We start from the raw sequence: 19,204 nt of genomic DNA on the forward strand, positions 1-19,204 counted from the left end.
TTTGGCAGTGATTGTCTCATTGTGATTTCTTGTGACTGATCAAGAGCACAAAATCTGGCTATTAAAGCCATTTATGTATAGAAAGCAAATACTACTTAAGTGAACACACAAAATTTGTAGAAAATTGAATATTTCTGAAGTGTTGGCTAAGTTTTACATGCCACTTTATAAAGATAATTATTACATTTCTTATACTTTGAAAGGATTTGAGCTACTGTGAAGTAGCTTAGTTGCCTGAACCTGGAAACTGGCACATAAGATCTTAGTTTTCAGGTTTTAGAGTGGGCCAGGTGTGCTTTATCATTGGCATTCTGGTACAGTAATTTGATAATTTCAGTACAACAGGAGAATAACTGGGGGATGAGGAATGAATAATGGATCACTGTGGAGGACAAAACAAAAATAATTGGTGGCGGGGGGGGGGGTGAGAAATGAATAATGGATATCTGTGATACCTTCCTAGTCGTGGTCATAGGGGAAATATTTGATAATCTGAGGTGGGATAAGTTATTGTAAAGCCTGAAGCGCGCGCACACACACACACACACACACACACACACACACACACACACAAAGATGATGTGACTTACCAAACGAAAGTGCTGGCAGGTCGATAGACACACAAACATACACACAAAATTCAAGCTTTCGCAACCAACGGTTGCTTCATCAGGAAAGATGGAAGGACACACACACACACACACACACACACACACACACAAAGATGATGTGACTTACCAAACGAAAGTGCTGGCAGGTCGATAGACACACAAACATACACACAAAATTCAAGCTTTCGCAACCAACGGTTGCTTCATCAGGAAAGATGGAAGGACACACACACACACACACACACACACACACACACACACACAAAGATGATGTGACTTACCAAACGAAAGTGCTGGCAGGTCGATAGACACACAAACATACACACAAAATTCAAGCTTTCGCAACCAACGGTTGCTTCATCAGGAAAGATGGAAGGAGAGGGAAAGACGAAAGGATGTGGGTTTTAAGGGAGAGGGTAAGGAGTCATTCCAATCCCGGGAGTGGAAAGACTTACCTTAGGGGGAAAAAAGGAAAGGTATACACTCGCACACACACCCATATCCAACCGCACATACACAGACACAAGCAGACATTTGTAAAGACAGAGTTTCGGCAGATATATATATGTTAAGACACAAAAATGTGATGATGATAAAAGTGAAACCACAAAGACCAGCTTATTTTTGAAAATTTGAAGTTAATGTTTGTAGCTATCTGCCTTCACTGCTTGACTTGTATCTCAAAATAAATGCTTTTTCAAATGGAACATAAACTTCAGTTTGTGAAAAGGAGTCATTGTACCATTGTAATGAATGGAGAGGTTATGCAGTACCATTTTTGTGGTAAAGGATGTGAAGAACACTTTCAAGGAAAAAGGTTGTGAATTACTAAGCGTGATAGTTAGATCATCCCCTAACAGATTAATAATGTATTCTGCTTAGAGAACAAGATTTATATGAAAGGTATGCATTTTTGTGGAAAATTTAAGAAGAGACCAAGGTGTAGCAGTTTAAAGAGAAACTGTTCTGTGTGTGGGTAACTAAAGTCGGCGGGGTGTTGTGTAGGACAGTCAGCTCAGGAGTCAGAAAACTTCAAAGATACTGTACAACAAAACTTAATCAGAATAAATTATTTTATTTCAATTGTAGGAATTATATACAAACAAAAACTCAACATGGAAAGGTACAAAAGAGAACATGTGTTGAGCAGAAGCTGTGGTGCCGCCAAGTCTCGTCTAGTAGTGTCCGTGTCCACCTCCGTGGCCACCACCACCGCCGCCACCACCACCGTGGCCGCCTCCGTGGCCTCCACCGCCACCACCACCACCGTGGCCTCCATGGCTGTAGCCTCCGTAGGTACCTCCGGAGTGGTCATTTCCACCACTGTTCTGGACCTTGGCGAAGAAGCCACCCTTCTTGTCAGAGTAGTACTTGACAGTTCGCACATTGCCACCAGGTTCCTTTATCGTGTATTCCCCTGCAAAACAAGCATATAGGTACTAGTACTCTCGACCCACGTCGCATACAGTGGTGACAATATAAATACGGTGTCTGTACAAAAGGAGTTCTAGAACAAAATACGTGTCAGGTGCAGAATTTATGCAATGTGATTCAGGAAAGTTCAGATTACGGTTTTGTGGACATTGTGTCCTACAAGTAAACTTCAGTGTCTGCCATTTCACTTCGTAATTACACTCGAGAACCATATCTGTTTCGTCAAGGATAATAATCATAGAGCTGCTATGAAATGTCTCGTACTTATTTTAGAATACTTGAAGGATGAGCAATGACTCTGAATATGTCTGAAGTGTTCAGTACTACCTTTAAACTCTGTACATTCAAATAAAAGAACTGAATGTATATTTTGAAAACTTTCGTCAAATTTATCGGTTTGTTATCAAGATTTCTTCCTTGCCATCGAAGAGGGCATGTTTCTGTGAAGTGTGGTACTATGAACCACAGCTTCTCAGGACCATAAATTTTTCAGATGGGGGAGGGGCACTTATTGACATCCTCTCTGGAACTTGGAGCCTAATAGAGTTCCTATACACTTCTAGAAGTGAGTGGATAAGCATCAGTTCTTCGGGATGTAGTAAGTTATCCGTGTGTCACATGCAGTTTAGTTCTAGCGCCACGACGTGTCTCGAAATGGACCAACTATTTAGTGTAAAAATTGCGATTTAAGTCTTGCCGCCGTCCATTGGGCCCCAGAGAAATTTTTGTGGACGCCTGTGGTGTGTGATATTTGGAAAGAACATTATGATGTGAATGCTGTCTGTGAATTGTACTCAAGCGTAATTCGTCAAAGTAACTAATGTAAATGAAGAGGCCTTCAGGTTCAGATTACTTACCGACAACTTCGTCACCGTCGCGGTGCTCCTTCTGACCGTGGTGGTCCCCAGAGTGGCCATCAGTTACACCGTATGCGTATTCATACCGAGGATGAGCCTGAAACAAAGTGGCATTTTTCGTAAACTGGCTGCTAGAAACCATATGACTAATGCTGTTTATGGATATTGCGAAATGAAACTATAAACACGATTAGGTCCGGCCTGCAGAGGTATTATATGCGCACTGCAACTTAGCAGTGTGCACAAAAAGCCGAATTTCAGTGAGCGTAGAGTGCTATTTAGCACCTCCGTGTAGTGTTTAAGAGTGCCGTGTCACAAGACAGCAGTGCGTAACTCACCACGTAGTCGACGTACTTCCCGCCGGTGTGGGTGTGGTGGTGTCCGCCGTGTCCGTGACCACCGTGGCCGCCCCCGTGACCGCCGCCACCACCACCACCGCCGTCGCCTCCGTCCACGACGATCTCGTGGTGACCGCCCTCCACGGGTCCGTGGAAGTAGGCGAACGAGTGCGCGTGACCGCCGGGGCCTAAGTATCCTCCACCGCCGTGGCCGCCTCCACCACCGCCTCCGCCGTGGCCGCCTCCACCGCCGCCTCCGCCGTGGCCGCCTGCGCTTGCGTGCAAGCACACTGCGGCCATAACCGCCGCCGCCAACATCTTCTGTACATATACAAGGTCTACATTAGCTAAATCTGTATCGCGGAACTGCGACAAAATTTCAGATGCTTTCGGGGTGCGGATATTATAATTAACTTGTATAAGGGGAAAGTGCTCTCAAGTGGCTTCTTACAGTGTGTTAATGTAATTGTGAGTTTGTCTATCACAGTTGCTTCAGTGAATATGGTTTCGCAAGAGTAAAATTGCCACTAATATGTAATCAACACAATGTACAATACAAAACACACAGTAATGCATTAACACTCACATGCAAAAGTAGTGCAATGTGGTTGACGTCACTGCAAGAACAGTTCAGCATAGCGTCGTTGTTTATTGAGTGAAAACGTAAACGAGTTGCTCATCGTCCATCAGAACAGCAAAAACCTATCCATACTGCAGTGTATCACTGTTAACGTACAATTAACACCGCCGGGAAAAAAAAATCGTACAAAAATTCGAGGAGTGCTGAATTGCAAGCTTGAGGGCGAAGAGTGAAATGTATGTATACCTGTTGCCAACAGCAAGTAAAGATTGAATGGAACTCGTTTGTGCCAAACAAGACACACTGCGAATTCTGTCGACTTTCAAAAATAAATGAGGGTGAGAACCACTGCAGTTATTCTGTAGCGAGGCACCAGTCACCGCGGGTCCCCGATAACAAAATTCGCAGAACATATCCCTGAACATGAGACATTTTGGTGTAGAGCGGCTGGTACTGAAGTTGTTCAAGCTATTTATCGCGATAATCAACTCTCGTGTAAGCTTTTGTTTGTTTGTTTGTTTGATAGTGGTATTTTGTCCGCGGTGCGCTTTGAAAGAAATAGCGGGACGTCACGTTACAAATACTGATATGCTACCTTTGATGAACTAATACAGGAAAATCTTATGACCTGCGCCAAAGAATACCGATATTGCTTATATATAGAACTGTGGCGGTGGTGAAAGAACGCGTAATTATTCTTTTAGATAAGGGTTCTCAATTTTGTGTCCCATGGTAGAAAAGAAACGTTGCGTAGAAAAACAGAATCCTGTTTCTAGATAGGATGTTCAGGGTTATTTTATCCAGTATTTTAAAAAGTTTGGATGGTGTTAGCTACAAATGACTTGAAAAAAGAAATTCCCAGTGACATGTAGGATGTATTTTAGAGGCAATGTAAAGTCACATCCCCCCCCCCCTTCCTTCTCACGGATAGGGCAAGTTCGAGCGAGACTCGCGCTAACGCCACTTCGCACACCGAACCATCAGTACGGTTTACGCTGGCGCTGTGCACGATTATATGCCGTCTTCGGCACCAAGGCATTCAAGGTGTATTTTATCTACCGACATGTTCATGTGGTGTTTTTTTTCATATCGCATAATTATACGGTAGACAGAAATTTTAATAGGTTTATGCGAGTTCCTATCGCTTATAGGTGCTCTGAGCCCGTATCAGTTTAATCATGGACTACCGCTTTTTAGCATGCCATCTGTCTTGATGATGAACGATGTGAATTGACTCTGAGCAATTACTTCGCCGCGCCATGGCTGTTTCAGAGGCCCGAAACAACACAGTTCTCATTGATATATGGCGCTTTATGGCAGTACGCCGAGCTATTCAAGCAATTGCAAATCCGTAATGTTTTAATTTCTTGGCAGATCACCTCATCATGCATCTCCATTGATGCGAAACCGGTAGTGACTTATTACAAGTATTTTAAGTTAGTTCGGAAGATTGTATTCACCACATGAAATCATTAGACATACACCAATTTTACCAGCATGAAAATGTACGCGATAAACCAGCAGTCACAGCGTACACTACGTGTATCGAGGTCTGAGATAAGACTCTTAGAAAGATAGCGATCTTTGATATGTCACTGTTTGCTTTTTGACACTGCGAGCGCTGTTGTCACACTGATGCTGTCCGAAGTGCAGAAGCTTAGTAACTCGTTTCAAATGTTCGAATGACCGACAGACCAAGATCAAAATGGAGACCATAAAAGGAGGCTGCTATACGGGTGAGAACTTTTTTGCATTCAGACTGTAGGGTAAAAACAATACTTTGGCCTCGGATCTTTGACTCACAGTGAAATATCTTGACGAACAAGCATGATAAGTTGTTTTGCAATTAGTTGCCGCGAAAATATTAGGTCGCCACCCACCTTTCTTTTTGAGAAGTCACCCGTGCTTCTAACGTCCACTGACATTTGTAATCACACCAACGATGATAAATAAAAATGTCTCGAACGGGCTGATATGCCTCGTGGGTAAGAGTAACAGAAAAGATCTCAGATATTGAAACCGTCAGTATATCTATAGCTGCAGTATACTGCAAAGGGTATTCCACTGTCAACTGGCATTATAAGTAGAAACAGGCTCACTAAAAGAACCTGTGACACGAAGTAGCCAACCCGTTTGACAGCGGGGTAGTGCTGTGGTGATACAGCAACGAAAAGCAGAAGCGGTGCTCACCTTGATGGCTGCCATGGCGTTGCTCCTGCTGCTGTGGGCCGTGTGGTCAGTGACGGCTTGCATCTGGAGTGGCGGTGCTTTTATAGCAGCTCAGTCGCCGCCGAGAGGATTCGTCACAGCAGCCGCCGTCCGCCGTCTCCCAGCGAGTACTTTCTAAGGCGACACCCACGAAATCGCGTATTCTGCTGCGCCGTCGGCCATCGCTAGCCTCCTTGCCACCTATGCACACATCACAGGAGGAGGATGGGGATGAATTCACATATGTAAAAGTACAACTACAATCATTAGTAGGAGCGTCATGTACCGGCCCCACTGATGTTTCCACATCTGTTCAGAGGCAAAAGAACAAGAGGAAAAAGTTAGCAGGAGGGGACACTTACACGAAAGTTAACACACAACCGTACGCCGGATGTGCGGAGTTTGTGTAGCTGTTGCAATAAATTGTAAGACAATCAGCGACAAACGAACAGAAGTGTAGTTCTCTCTTACCTTGCCCCAGCTAATGCACGTAGGGTTAAGGGCTCAGATAATTGTTTAAATTAGCTCGAGTTGAATAGTCAGTGTAGCAGAACTCTAGAATCGTTCAGACGTTGACTGGGGATGAAGATACATTCAGTGTACTGTGGAAGTACCCGTACCCCTAGGTCAAAAGACAATACTATACATCTGAGTACTTACATACAGAAACTCTCGTGTTTTACACGCAGATCTATATGCTTCCATGTCACCTTTATTTTGTGGAGCTTCTCGGAGGTCTTCTCCGAGAATCTTCCTAGACTTCAGCGCCATTCCCCATAATGTGTTGTAAAAATAAGGCCGTATGTTGCCTGTGGTGTCATGACCTACCTAGATACAAAGGGCATTAAGACAATTGCCCCGGCCAGCATGTTCTGCAAATCTGTCACTGGAAACCTCTGTTCATGGATGTCAGAGACTGGCACGTCACCACTCGACGGCCATTACGAGCGATTCAGCTCAAGCAGCACATGTCCATCCAAGCTCAGCCGGATTAGGGACATTGTTGCTGCCAACAATTAGGTCAGTAAAGGTTTGTCAGCACACCCATGGAGGGGTAATGCAGGAAAAGGTTTAATGAATAATAAAATACGAATGTGGGTGAGGCTACTATAAACAATATAACGAAATCATTGTCATGGTCAGGATAAACATGAAGCCAACACCCACCACACTAGTAAATGTTATATTCCAGCCAGCACCGCAGCTGAAGAAATTAAAAAAAAAGAAAAAAAAACATAAGATAAAGGAAATAATTTGGATAGTTCAGGGAGACGAAAATTTGTGATGTGTGACTAGAGTTCGGTAGAAGAGAAAGATTACGAAGAAAAATTAGTAACACATGGACTGCAGAAAAGAATGAGACGAAGCGTGGTATTGTTGTACAAAGCAGAATTTAACCACTTCTAATTCTTCAAGCATTATGGAAGAAGGTTGTAGAAGTGGAGGACACCTGGGGGCACTGAAGGTTTCAGATTGATTACATAATGGTGATACAGAGCTTCCGAAACCAGATTTTAAACTGTAAGATATTACAAGGGCAGGTGTGCAGTCTGTCCATAATTTCATTACGAACTGCATAGTATAACTGAAGAAACTGCGGGAAGATACGCAATTGAGACGACACCTGACTAATTGAAAGAGCCCGAAGGTGAGAGTTTCAGACGAAGTGCTAGACGACCATTCACGGAATGAAGGTAAAAGAATACAGTGCAAACCAGATGCGTAGCTTTGAGAGATGAAATAGTGAAGGCAGCAGAGGATCAGATACAAAGACAAGGCACAATAGAATTCCTTGCAAAACATAATGGGTATTGAATTTTACGAAAAGAGAATACATAAAAATACAGCAAATGAAAAGGACAGAAGCGAATACGGACGACTGAAAAATTGTATTGACACGAACTGAGAGACGCAAAGCAGAAGAGACTGGACGAGAGAGGAAAGAGTGTTGAAACATGCATGAGTAGGGGAAGACAGATTCCGACTGCAAGGCGTGTACACAATGTGATCCAAAGTATCCGGACACCTGGCTGAAAATGACTCAGAAGTTCGTAGCGCCCTCCATCGGTAATGCTGGAATTAGTCTTCATGACAGCTTCCACACTCGCAGGCATACATTCAGTCAGGTCCTGGAAGGTTTCTTGGGAATGGCAGCCCATTCTTCACGGAGTGCTGCACTGAGAAGAGGTATCGATGTCTGTCCTGAGGCCTGACACGAAGTTGGCGTCCCAAAACATCCTTCGATACGCCGAATCCGACAATAAACACTGCGTATTTTTGAAGATTATCCTGCTTATCAAATACCTCTGTAGCATTGCTTTCGCCCGCGAGTAAAATAACAGCATCCAAACTCTGAACATGAAGCATTCCTATCAGTTGCTGTTAAATTAACTCTTGGGTGAACATGTCCTACTCAAAACACATCTTGATTCCTAACCTCCTCTATAGCATCAGAAGGCAGTTCAAAAACAACCTGTTCAATAAAACGTATAAAATAAAAAGCTGGTAAAAGTCTGGGCGTCGGAGCAAAATTCAAACATTTACCTAGCGATGGCTTGGCTTCGGTCGTCGTGTGGAATATAACACAGAGATCGTAGCACTCAGTTCCTGATGTTGGGATAATGTTATTAAGGAAGCAGTTGAACTTATATACTGCGTAGGAGATTTTTGCTTGAATTCTGCGAGGAATCTTTAGCTCTTCCCTGCCAAAAGACGCCCTTTGATTATTAATATTCGCTATTGATAATCTTTCACGTCGGTCGTCTTTGGTTTTGTGGTCGCATGCATACATGCACGCACGCACGCGCGCGCTTTTTTTTTTTTTTTTTTCCAAATCTGTGCAACCACAAAGTAGACTTTGGGTTGGAGGCTGAACGGCACTTTCTTGCATCTTGCCATGGTAAAAATGCATGTGATGGAGTAGGAGGTACAACAAATCGTGAACTAAGTAAAGCCAGCCTGGAAAGACCAACCACAGACCAAATTCTCACAGTACAGGACATGCAGTGGATAGGCACTTGGTGCAGGGAGTGGCAACTCACCCTTAACATAGACAAATGTAATGTATTACGAATACAAAGAAAGAAGGATCCTTTATTGTATGATTATATGATAGCGGAACAAACACTGGTAGCAGTTACTTCTGTAAAATATCTGGGAGTATGCGTAAGGAACGATTTGAAGTGGAATGATCATATAAAATTAATTGTTGGTAAAGGCGGGTACCAGGTTGAGATTCATTGGGAGAGTTCTTAGAAAATGTAGTCCATCAACAAAGGAGGTGGCTTACAAAACACTCGTTCGGCCTATACTTTTTGAGTATTGCTCCTCAGTGAGGGATCCGTACCAGATCGGGTTGACAGAGGAGATAGAGAAGATCCAAAGAAGAGCGGCGCGTTTCGTCACAGGGTTATTTGGTAAGCGTGATAGCGTTACGGAGATGTTTAGCAAACTCAATTGGCAGACTCTGCAAGAGAGGCGCTCTACATCACGGTGTAGCCTGCTGTCCACGTTTCGAGAGGGTGCGTTTCTGGATGAGGCATCGAATATATTGCTTCCCCCTACTTATACCTCCCGAGGAGATCACGAATGTAAAATTAGAGAGATTCGAGGGCGCACGGAGGCTTGGAGGTAATGCAGTGGCACTTAAAGTGCCCTCCGCCACACACAGTTGGGGGGCTTGCGGAGTATAGATGTAGATGTGTCTTTTGCAAGGATAATATTAAAGGCATTACCTATTTTCTCATCCAGAAGTAAGTGGTTCTGTGTATGAAAACAACACTTCAACCCAGATTTGAAAACTGTATAGCAATAAAAGAAACAAGGCATTTCCACAAATTCCTTGGCATTGCAATGCTATGTAACATCAGAAACCGAAATTTATGAGGATCGTTGTGTCAGTAAAATACATCTGTCTTTAACGCTGGATGACATAGTGGCCTGTGTGTATGATGGACAGTGATGGCTTTCAGAGGTCGAAAGAATAAGTTTGGAAAACGATGATATTTTTGTGCATTTTTACCACCCTGCTGGCCCAAGAACATTATTCAAGAAATCTATTAATGACAAAGTTTCTTGCTTTATATGAGGCTAGTAGTGTATGATATCTAACTATAGGAAAAAATAGACTCTCATAAATCACTCCTTGTTTGTTATTTTTGGGCCTAAATAGTGGATTTTTGAAAATTTGGATACCAAACTTTTGTGGTCATTTCGACTGGTTATTTTTGAATATAGGGTATTTCGTTTAATAGACAATGTTGTAGAGGACACTTTTCTAAAAACAGTCTTGTCAATTGCATGTTGTAACTTAACCCAGTGCAGAGATATTCATATTTTTGCTAACGTCTCTAACTGAAACATCGTCGTGCGCTTACAAACGAAAATGTTCGCCATTCGGTAAAGGTGAACGGTAAATTTAAAAAAACAAAAACTGTTTTGAACTTCTCAATTACAGGGTATCCCATATAAAACAGTAAAATATTTAAAAATGGTGAAGCAACCAACTTAATTTTTAATGGACCACTTCATTTGGATTGACCCACTAGTAGACGGAGACCAAGGCTTGACTATGGTGTGTAGGAACAAAAGGATGTAGCCTGATGTAATTAAAAGCTGAAGAGGCTTGCGCGAGGTAGACTAATGCTGATAACTCCAACCTTTACTAGCTGAGAAATCTGGCATTGTCCGGGTATTTATTTGTAGCTGTGTTGTAGACGTCGTACACATGGAACTTATTTTTGTCTTTTAAACCTTCTTTGTGTACAACTTTTGAAGTAGCTTGGTGGGTGCGTGAATGAAGTGCTCGTTTGCTTCATTGACACCGAAGAGATGGCCGTGCGAACAGCAACTGACTCTTGAAGTTCCAATCGTACAACACGCAGTGTCTGGCCTTTTGCTTTAGTCAAGGCATAACGAAGCTTACCAAGAACTATACACGTTTAAAGCGAAGTGGTAAACTGTTTAGATTAAGTGGGATTTGGGATATAAATACTCGCTTTGCTGTGCCAGTTTCCATCAAAATATCTGCATGGTGGTACTTTGGAGAGAAGTAAAGGGAAGTAACTTCAAAGCTTCATGAGTGAAGGCTTCTGAGGAGTGAGATAATTCATGACGACCTCGATCAGAGTTACGTAGGATCTCGCTTTTGGAAGGACACTCCAAAGAGCTATTTCTGGAGCAGCAGCAAGAGTCGCCTCACGACTTCCATTGGAGTCTTGAGGGCGCGTAGTCCTCTGTCTTTTTAGGCATTATTGTGTATTCAAAAAGACTCACCTGTTTTCTGGGTACTTTTATTCGTAAACAAAACGAAATCAAAACGTAATGGAGGAGGCATCCAAATCACAAACATAATACAGTAAATTCGTTTTTCCTGGCAAAGAATATAAATAAAACGTGTCGAAAGAAGCATAAGCACTGTCTTAAAGTTTTTAATGCCGGTCGGTGTGACCGAGCTGTTCTAGGCGCTTCAGTCTGGAACTGCGCGATCGCTACGGTCGCAGGTTCGCATCCTGCCTGTGGCATGGACGTGTGTGATGTCCTTAGGTTAGCTAGGTTTAAGTAGTTCTATGGGACTGATGACCTCAGATGTTACGTGCCATAGTGCTCAGAGCCATTTTTGTAAGTTTTAATACACAAAGCGAAATTAGTAAATTCGTATTTCCTAGTCAAGTAAATTCGAAGTTAGTTTGTATTCAAAAAGATAAGATTAAGGCGATTAATTCTGTCACTGATGTAAACTTCCGAAAACACTTTCGGTCACTGTGTCAAAAATGACGTATTTGTTCTTCAGTGTACTAGGCCGTGATTAAACACCGGAATTACTAACCTGAGCAGATTTTTGATAAAACTTTGAATTATGATGTGTGTCCTTTCTGTGTCTCGATTGCGATGAAATAAATCTTATGTTTTCACACAAGCTACCCTTATCGTCCAGTAGTTTTGGAGATCATTGTGCTCAGTCGCAACGGTTTAACGGTTTTGTTATTAATATCCATGCATACAGTGTTTCCGGAAATTCCCGTTACAAACTTCTAGGCTTCTGAAGGTTGTGAGTACATAACATTTTGTGTACGAACCGGTGTCCGGAAACCTACCGTTTCCGCTCCACAACGGTTTCTATATCCAGATGTTTAACTGATTGACTTCTGATTGAGGAATTGAATTAGGCCGGACACAGTACAATTATTAGGTAACAGTTCGAAAGGAAACATAACGAAACATCCATAAGTACATTTGTAGACACAGCGGAAGATCTACTGGCAAGAGTTCTGGACGCTGCACTAGAAATTGAACGGACACCAAGTGAGATGGAGAGTGTGTACCAGAGCCTGCTTCGTAGGTATAGTGTCCGTAACAACGGTGGTGGTCGCCACACGGAACCGCTGTTGTATGTGCGTACAGTATGCTGGATTCTTTGTGTGTGTGTGTGTGTGTGTGTGTGTGTGTGTGTGTGTGCGCGCGTAAGTGATAAATGAATTTTTCGTGCGGAATTGTTACCAAATAGTTGTACTGCGTCGCGTCTAATTCAGTTCCTCAGGCAGAAGGCGATGAATGAAACATCTGAATTGCAACCGTCATAGAGCGGACATGGGTTTCTCTTCGAAATATTACGTACTCACGCCCCTCTACAAGTTCTAGAAGCTGGTTAAGGGAACTTCCGAACACCCTATATTATAAAAATGTATGTATGCTCCGTATCTCCTCCTAAAACTGTGGACCGATTTCAACCACATTTGGTACACAGATCACTTACTGTCTGTAAATCATCGCTGCGGATATAAGAACCATCTACCTATCAAAGGGGTGGGGAGTGAAAAAAAAGTGTGGCCCACGACGCCATTCTTTAGCCATCCAGTATTTGAGAAAGAAAGCACTTAGTGACTTGCAACAAACTTTACCAAATTTCAAACGTTTAAGAAACTTTTCCTGATGACCCCCCCAAAACACTGCCGCATAGTGCATGACGTTTTTTTGCTACTTCTTTACTGATAATTGTACTCGCGATAAATTTTGCAGACAGTATTCACATATACCGCTGAATATATCAGAAACATTACATCATTTTACGACACACAGTTCAGATCTGACGTCGTAGCACTTCATCTGCGTGCAAACGAAACTTGAGGGTGAAAACGAAACTTGAGGGTGAAATTCGCCAGAGATACAGGTGAAATATATGTACGAATATGTGTGAAATATGTTAAATATATTTCACATGTGCGTACTTGGACACAAAACCACTGGTGAAAATTTCATCCTGAACGCCAGGGAAGATTTAAATTAAATTTGGTACACACATTAGTTACAGTCCGGAAATAAATACTGTGGGGTAAGAAAGATCAGCCTCCTACTGGGGTGGCCGTGGCAAGTGAGGAGGTGGCGATGGATGGACAGAGAGAGTGAGGGCAGAGAAGGAGATGGGCTACTAAAAGATCGGAATAAATACATAACCAGCTAAGGAATAAATACATAACCAGTTACGCCGGGTACTCTTCGAGCAAAAGATATCCTGCTGTTAACGACCAGTTGTGTATTATTTGGGGGAAGGTCGTGAGAGAGTATCCAAGAATAGTATGATGTTGGAAGGCGAAACAGAAAAAAATTCTGAAGGCAGTAAAGGTTGTATTACGCTGAACAGATAGTGAAATGCGTGTAGTAGGTATGTAAAGGTGAGAACAAGACATTAGAAAATATACAGAAGCAATATTTACGCACAATAGCCGGCAGAATAACGTATAGAAACCTTTATCCAATTTTGGATATATTAAACTGATGATCATGATCATCCTGTAAGCTAATGGCGTAAGCTGGTTATGTCAAAGTTGTAACAGGTGGGGCCAGTAGGGATATGAACATAGTAATCAATTAATTTTGTATATTGATATTTATCTCTCATTGCCTTCCAGTCATCTGTTACTATTAGCCATGTATAGGATGAACTTCATACCGTCGGATTCATACCGCATACGACAGTATATTTAATGCAAGATACGGCGGTGGGATAGACAGCTTGCTAACAGTGATCTACGTTTGATGCCTTAAACACATCTTTACACTAAAATGAAAACGAAACCAATGTTAAATTAAGCACATGGAATCTGTTACTTGAAATGCATAAGTTGACTAGTCAGATTAACCTAGGCCCCGCATAAGATGGCTAAAACCAGGAAAGTATGCGCCGGCCTCTGTTCTGTGCCGGACAACTTCAGAGCAGGTTAAGAGGAATCCCAGGGAAGCCAGCGATTCCCTGGAGACGTTCGCTGCGGCAGCAGTAGGCAATGCGCTGGCCCTTTGTGTCGCTACCGGTGACTATTGTAGTGGTGTCCTGTAACTGCATCCAGTACAATTTACGACCAGAAAGTGTCGAGGAAAGATCCACGTCTCCCCGTTTGGTCTCCGCAACTTGGCCGTCGGGTAGATGAGTCGAGGGCTCTTAAGGCAAGTTTTGACACGCGCCTTATTTTACGGCAGTGTGTGACCTCATTAATGCACTTACCTTTACGTGATGTATTGATGAAGAGGGCTGGAGAGGCTCGAACTAGAGCTGTAATGCCAAATTTGCTATCGGAAGTAAACATATTTTTGTTTTATTACTTTTACTTATGACGTTATCTTCGGAAACAACGGAAAATACGAGGGCAGTTCAATAAGTAATGCAACACATTTTTTTTCTCGGCCAATTTTGGTTGAAAAAACCGGAAATTTCTTGTGGAATATTTTCAAACATTCCCGCTTCGTCTCGTATAGTTTCATTGACTTCCGACAGGTGGCAGCGCTGTACGGAGCTGTTAAAATGGCGTCTGTAACGGATGTGCGTTGCAAACAACGGGTAGTGATAGTTTCTTTTGGCGGAAAACCAGGGCTTCTCAGATATTCATAGGCGCTTGCAGAATGTCTACGGTGATCTGGCAGTGGACAAAAGCACGGTGAGTCGTTGGGCAAAGCGTGTGTCATCATCGCCGCAAGGTCAAGCAAGACTGTCTGATCTCCCGCGTGCGGGCCGGCCGTGCACAGCTGTGACTCCTGCAATGGCGGAGCGTGCGAACACACACGTTCGAGATGATCGACGGATCACCATCAAACAAATCAGTGCTCAACTTGACATCTCTGTTGGTAGTGCTGTCACAATTGTTCACCAGTTGGGATATTCAAAGGTTTGTTCCCGCTGGGTCCCTCGTTGTCTAACCGAACACCATAAAGAGCAAAGGAGAACCATCTGTGCGGAATTGCTTGCTCGTCATGTGGCTGAGGGTGACAATTTCTTGTCAAAGATTGTTACAGGCGATGAAACATGGGTTCATCACTTCGAACCTGAAACAAAACGGCAATCAATGGAGTGGCGCCACACCCACTCTCCTACCAAGAAAAAATTTAAAGCCATACCCTCAGCCGGTAAAGTCATGGTTACAGTCTTCTGGGACGCTGAAGAGGTTATTCTGTTCGATGTCCTTCCCCATGGTCAAACGATCAACTCTGAAGTGTATTGTGCTACTCTTCAGAAATTGAAGAAACGACTTCAGCGTGTTCGTAGGCACAAAAATCTGAACGAACTTCTCCTTTTTCATGACAACGCAAGACCTCACACAAGTCTTCGCACCCGAGAGGAGCTCACAAAACTTCAGTGGACTGTTCTTCCTCATGCACCCTACAGCCCGATCTCGCACCGTCGGATTTCCATATGTTTGGCCCAATGAAGGACGCAATCCGTGGGAGGCACTACGCGGATGATGAAGAAGTTATTGATGCAGTACGACGTTGGCTCCGACATCGACCAGTGGAATGGTACCGTGCAGGCATACAGGCCCTCATTTCAAGGTGGCGTAAGGCCGTAGCATTGAATGGAGATTACGTTGAAAAATAGTGTTGTGTAGCTAAAAGATTGGGGAATAACCTGGTGCATTTCAATGCTGAATAAAACAACCCCTGTTTCAGAAAAAAAATGTGTTGCATTACTTATTGAACTGCCCTCGTATGATAGAATTTAAAAATCGTATTACTTATAGTTGTCAAGGCGTACTTTAAAATGAACATAAAATACGGTCTCACCCAGGGATCAAAATGAGGTACGTACGAAATATGCTTTGTCATACTAACGAAAAGTCCAGGAGTATGCAAGTATAAACGGAAAATAAGCTGATTATGGCTCCTTTTCTCATTCTTAGCGCTGAATGTACGTGCATCTCCCCCAGCCGCCATGTGTGATTTCAAAAAAAGAAAACAATTTTTGTCATTAAAATTCTGCTTAAAATAGTATTACCAAGTGCAGATGTAACAGCATTAAAAATTGTGTATTAAGTAAGATATGCATTAAAAGGACAGAGTACGCATCATAAAATAAATTATGTAATAACTAAGAAAGTATAAGATTGCGACGCATTACATAATTTTTCATATTACGACAGAGTGTGCATGTAAAAGAGGGAACAGCAGGATTTAAACATTAAAACAGCTGGAACCAATGCAGTATACGTATGAACGATGGCATGTGGTAGAAAGTTATGTCCACCATTAGTATCCCTCTTTTTGCGGCCGGAGGATGTCTGTTGCTGGTCGTTTGCACCTCGACGTCCATGCGGCTCTGTCACGGCGGAACCTTACCGCGGGGACCAGCCGACTCCAGCCGCAATCGAGCAGACCTTCACAAATCTTAAAGTAGGCATTGGTAGCAAGTTCGTTTTGTTTGTTTCTTTGTTTCTTCGTTTCTTCGTTTCTTCTTACTAAGTACATCTCCAGTGTGGAGTCGCATGACTTTTTCTGTTTCTATGCATCGTTTCCATTTGTTCTTCAGTGTTACCTATACTAAGGTTCTCCGTGTTGCTGGCCCCAAGTATTTTCTTTAAATAGTGTGTTGAAGGACCCTCTTCCCGGTCAGTGTTGGTATCGTCACAATCACGACAGGATATTGTATAAATCCCACGCTTTGCAGATTTGTCTTTCTTTTGTGGTTAGTTGTGAAGCACTCGCGCTTTAAAAATACTTCTTGTTCTAAACGCAATATTAACTCTGTTCTTCCAAAATACATGCCTCAGTTTTGAGGGCCTGCAGATTATTCTGTTTTGAAGTCATATATAGAGGACGAACATCTAACGGTAGGAGTGGGAGAAGGAGCTATGTGTAGCTTATGTCACGGGCATAATCCTGACCTTCCAGTTAGTATGACGATGCATATTACATACTTTCTATTACATATACCATCCGTAGATATCTGAAATATTTTATGTTTACCTTAATGTATTCTTTCGTCAAGCAGAAAATAAACTATTTTTAAATTAAATTTTTGTATTTTGGTTTTTATGTCTTCCATTATTTCTGAAGATGGTCGAAACTAGTTATAAGTAAAAAAAAATTGTGATTGGATCACAGATGAAATAAAATTAATTATGAAGCAGTAAGTAAAGGTGCTGCATGCATGAATATTTTTTTTCAGGAAGTGATCGTGTTTGGTCTACGAATTTTTCGTAAAAGCACTCCCATCACACTTTATTCAGATTTGGCTTGGCTAAATGGCACCAAAATGATTATTTACGGTGATGTGCAGAATGTATTAGACTGGTGATATACCATCATAGTTTCAGGAAAACATCGTCCACACAGTTCCGAAGTTATAAAGAGCTGACAAGTGCGAGAATTATCGTACAATCATCTTTAACAGCTCATGCGTATAATTTGCTGACAAGAATAACGTACAGGAGAATGTAAGAGAAAACTGAGGATATGTTGGATGATGATCAGTTTATCTTTAGCAGAAAGAAGAACAATGAGAAACTTATAATAACTGGCGATCACGAGACAGATGAATTTACGGAATTGTGCTAGCGGCAGCAAAATGTCCCATGACGAAGGGAGCAAGGGTGACATAAAAAGCAACAAACACTGGCCAAGAGGGAATTCCTAGCCAAGAGAATTCTACTTGTATAAAACATAAGCCTTAATCTGAGGAAGAAAGTTCTGGGACTGTACGTTTGGAGCACAGCATTGTATGGCAGTGAGACATGGACTGCGGGGAAAGCGGAACAGAAGAGAATCGGAGCATTTGAGATGTGGCGCTACGGTATAACGTTGAAAACCAGGTGTACTAAAGAAAGAAATAGTTCTCCGCAGAATCGGCGAGGATAGGAATACATGGAAAACACTGAAAAGTAGAAGGGAAAGGCTAATGGGGCAAACGTTAATGCGTTGGCACAGGAGAGGAATTCGTGGTGGGGCGCATCGAGCCCGACTGATGACTCAGAAAAACTTCCAGAAAAAAATACCTTATCAGCAGGCATAAGTAGCTCTTTAATTGAAACGAAATAAAGAAAGTACGAGCTGCCCATAGAAGACTATTCGTGTCTATGTAGATACTATAGACAGCATTGATTGAAACTGGTAAGAAATTGACACTGGAAAATATAGACAGCTGCATAGTAGTGAGGTAAGAATTATTTGACTAGAGTACTGCACTTTCATTCAGGAGAAGTGAAACAGAGTTAATGATTTAAACTAAAATGTTCTCAACAAATATAATTTCAGCTTTAGATGGTGATCCGTGTAGCTCAACGGCCTAGGGCAAGTTGCACTTCGGTTACTTCCGTGTTCCTAACCTAGCTCGGTAATACTATCGGGGGAAGGAGACCTACAGATTTACATGTAATCTGAAATACGTTTCGTTCCATGCGAATTTTCACTGCGAGGTATTCGGTGTCTTCTGAAGTTTTTAGCCTTAATTTACATATTCAACGATATCGTTATGGAGAGACAGTTTTCTCCGCTACACAGAACTTCTATAGTGCGGAACATGTAAGGCAGGACTTGGAGAAAGTCGTATGTAAATTTCCTGCTCATGTTGTATCACATAATCAATTACCGACGAGCATAAACTGGAGGAATTTACGTGTGACAAGTGTACGAAGTGTCACTACCAAAAAATAGATATTAGTTTCTTACATGTAGACATCAAACGATTGTCTTGTTACAGGGTTTGGCTTACATTCGTTAATCATATTTGTTCCTAACAGTTCGGGTGTGTTCTGAATAGTTCAATTCCCAGAATATATATGAAGTCTAGAACTACTTCTTGAAATTATGGGCTTTATTGTGAAAAACTTACATAAAATTTACGATTCAAAGTACTGGCCACTACTTTCTCCCATCTTTTGGGCAGCATACAAATATCGCGGTGGAAGAAGTGGGCTC

The 19,204-nt window shown here is 42.3% G+C and overlaps 2 protein-coding genes across 2 annotated transcripts in view; one reads left to right on the plus strand and one right to left on the minus strand.

Moving 5' to 3' along the window:
• The window catches only part of LOC126100884 (uncharacterized), a 563,003-nt gene that overhangs the window by 114,245 nt on the left and 429,554 nt on the right, over window positions 1-19,204 (plus strand). The window lies entirely within an intron of this gene.
• LOC126100885 (uncharacterized) lies at window positions 1,503-6,045 on the minus strand. The gene is made up of 4 exons (XM_049911553.1): window positions 6,011-6,045; window positions 3,241-3,561; window positions 2,903-2,999; window positions 1,503-2,028 (listed from the first exon to the last, which is right to left on the minus strand). Exons 1-4 carry the CDS (start codon window positions 6,023-6,025, stop codon window positions 1,787-1,789), a joined length of 675 nt encoding a protein of 224 aa, XP_049767510.1. The 5' UTR covers window positions 6,026-6,045; the 3' UTR covers window positions 1,503-1,786.

The sequence above is a fragment of the Schistocerca cancellata genome, chromosome 9 (assembly GCF_023864275.1).
Source record: "Schistocerca cancellata isolate TAMUIC-IGC-003103 chromosome 9, iqSchCanc2.1, whole genome shotgun sequence".
Taxonomy (NCBI): domain Eukaryota; kingdom Metazoa; phylum Arthropoda; class Insecta; order Orthoptera; family Acrididae; genus Schistocerca; species Schistocerca cancellata.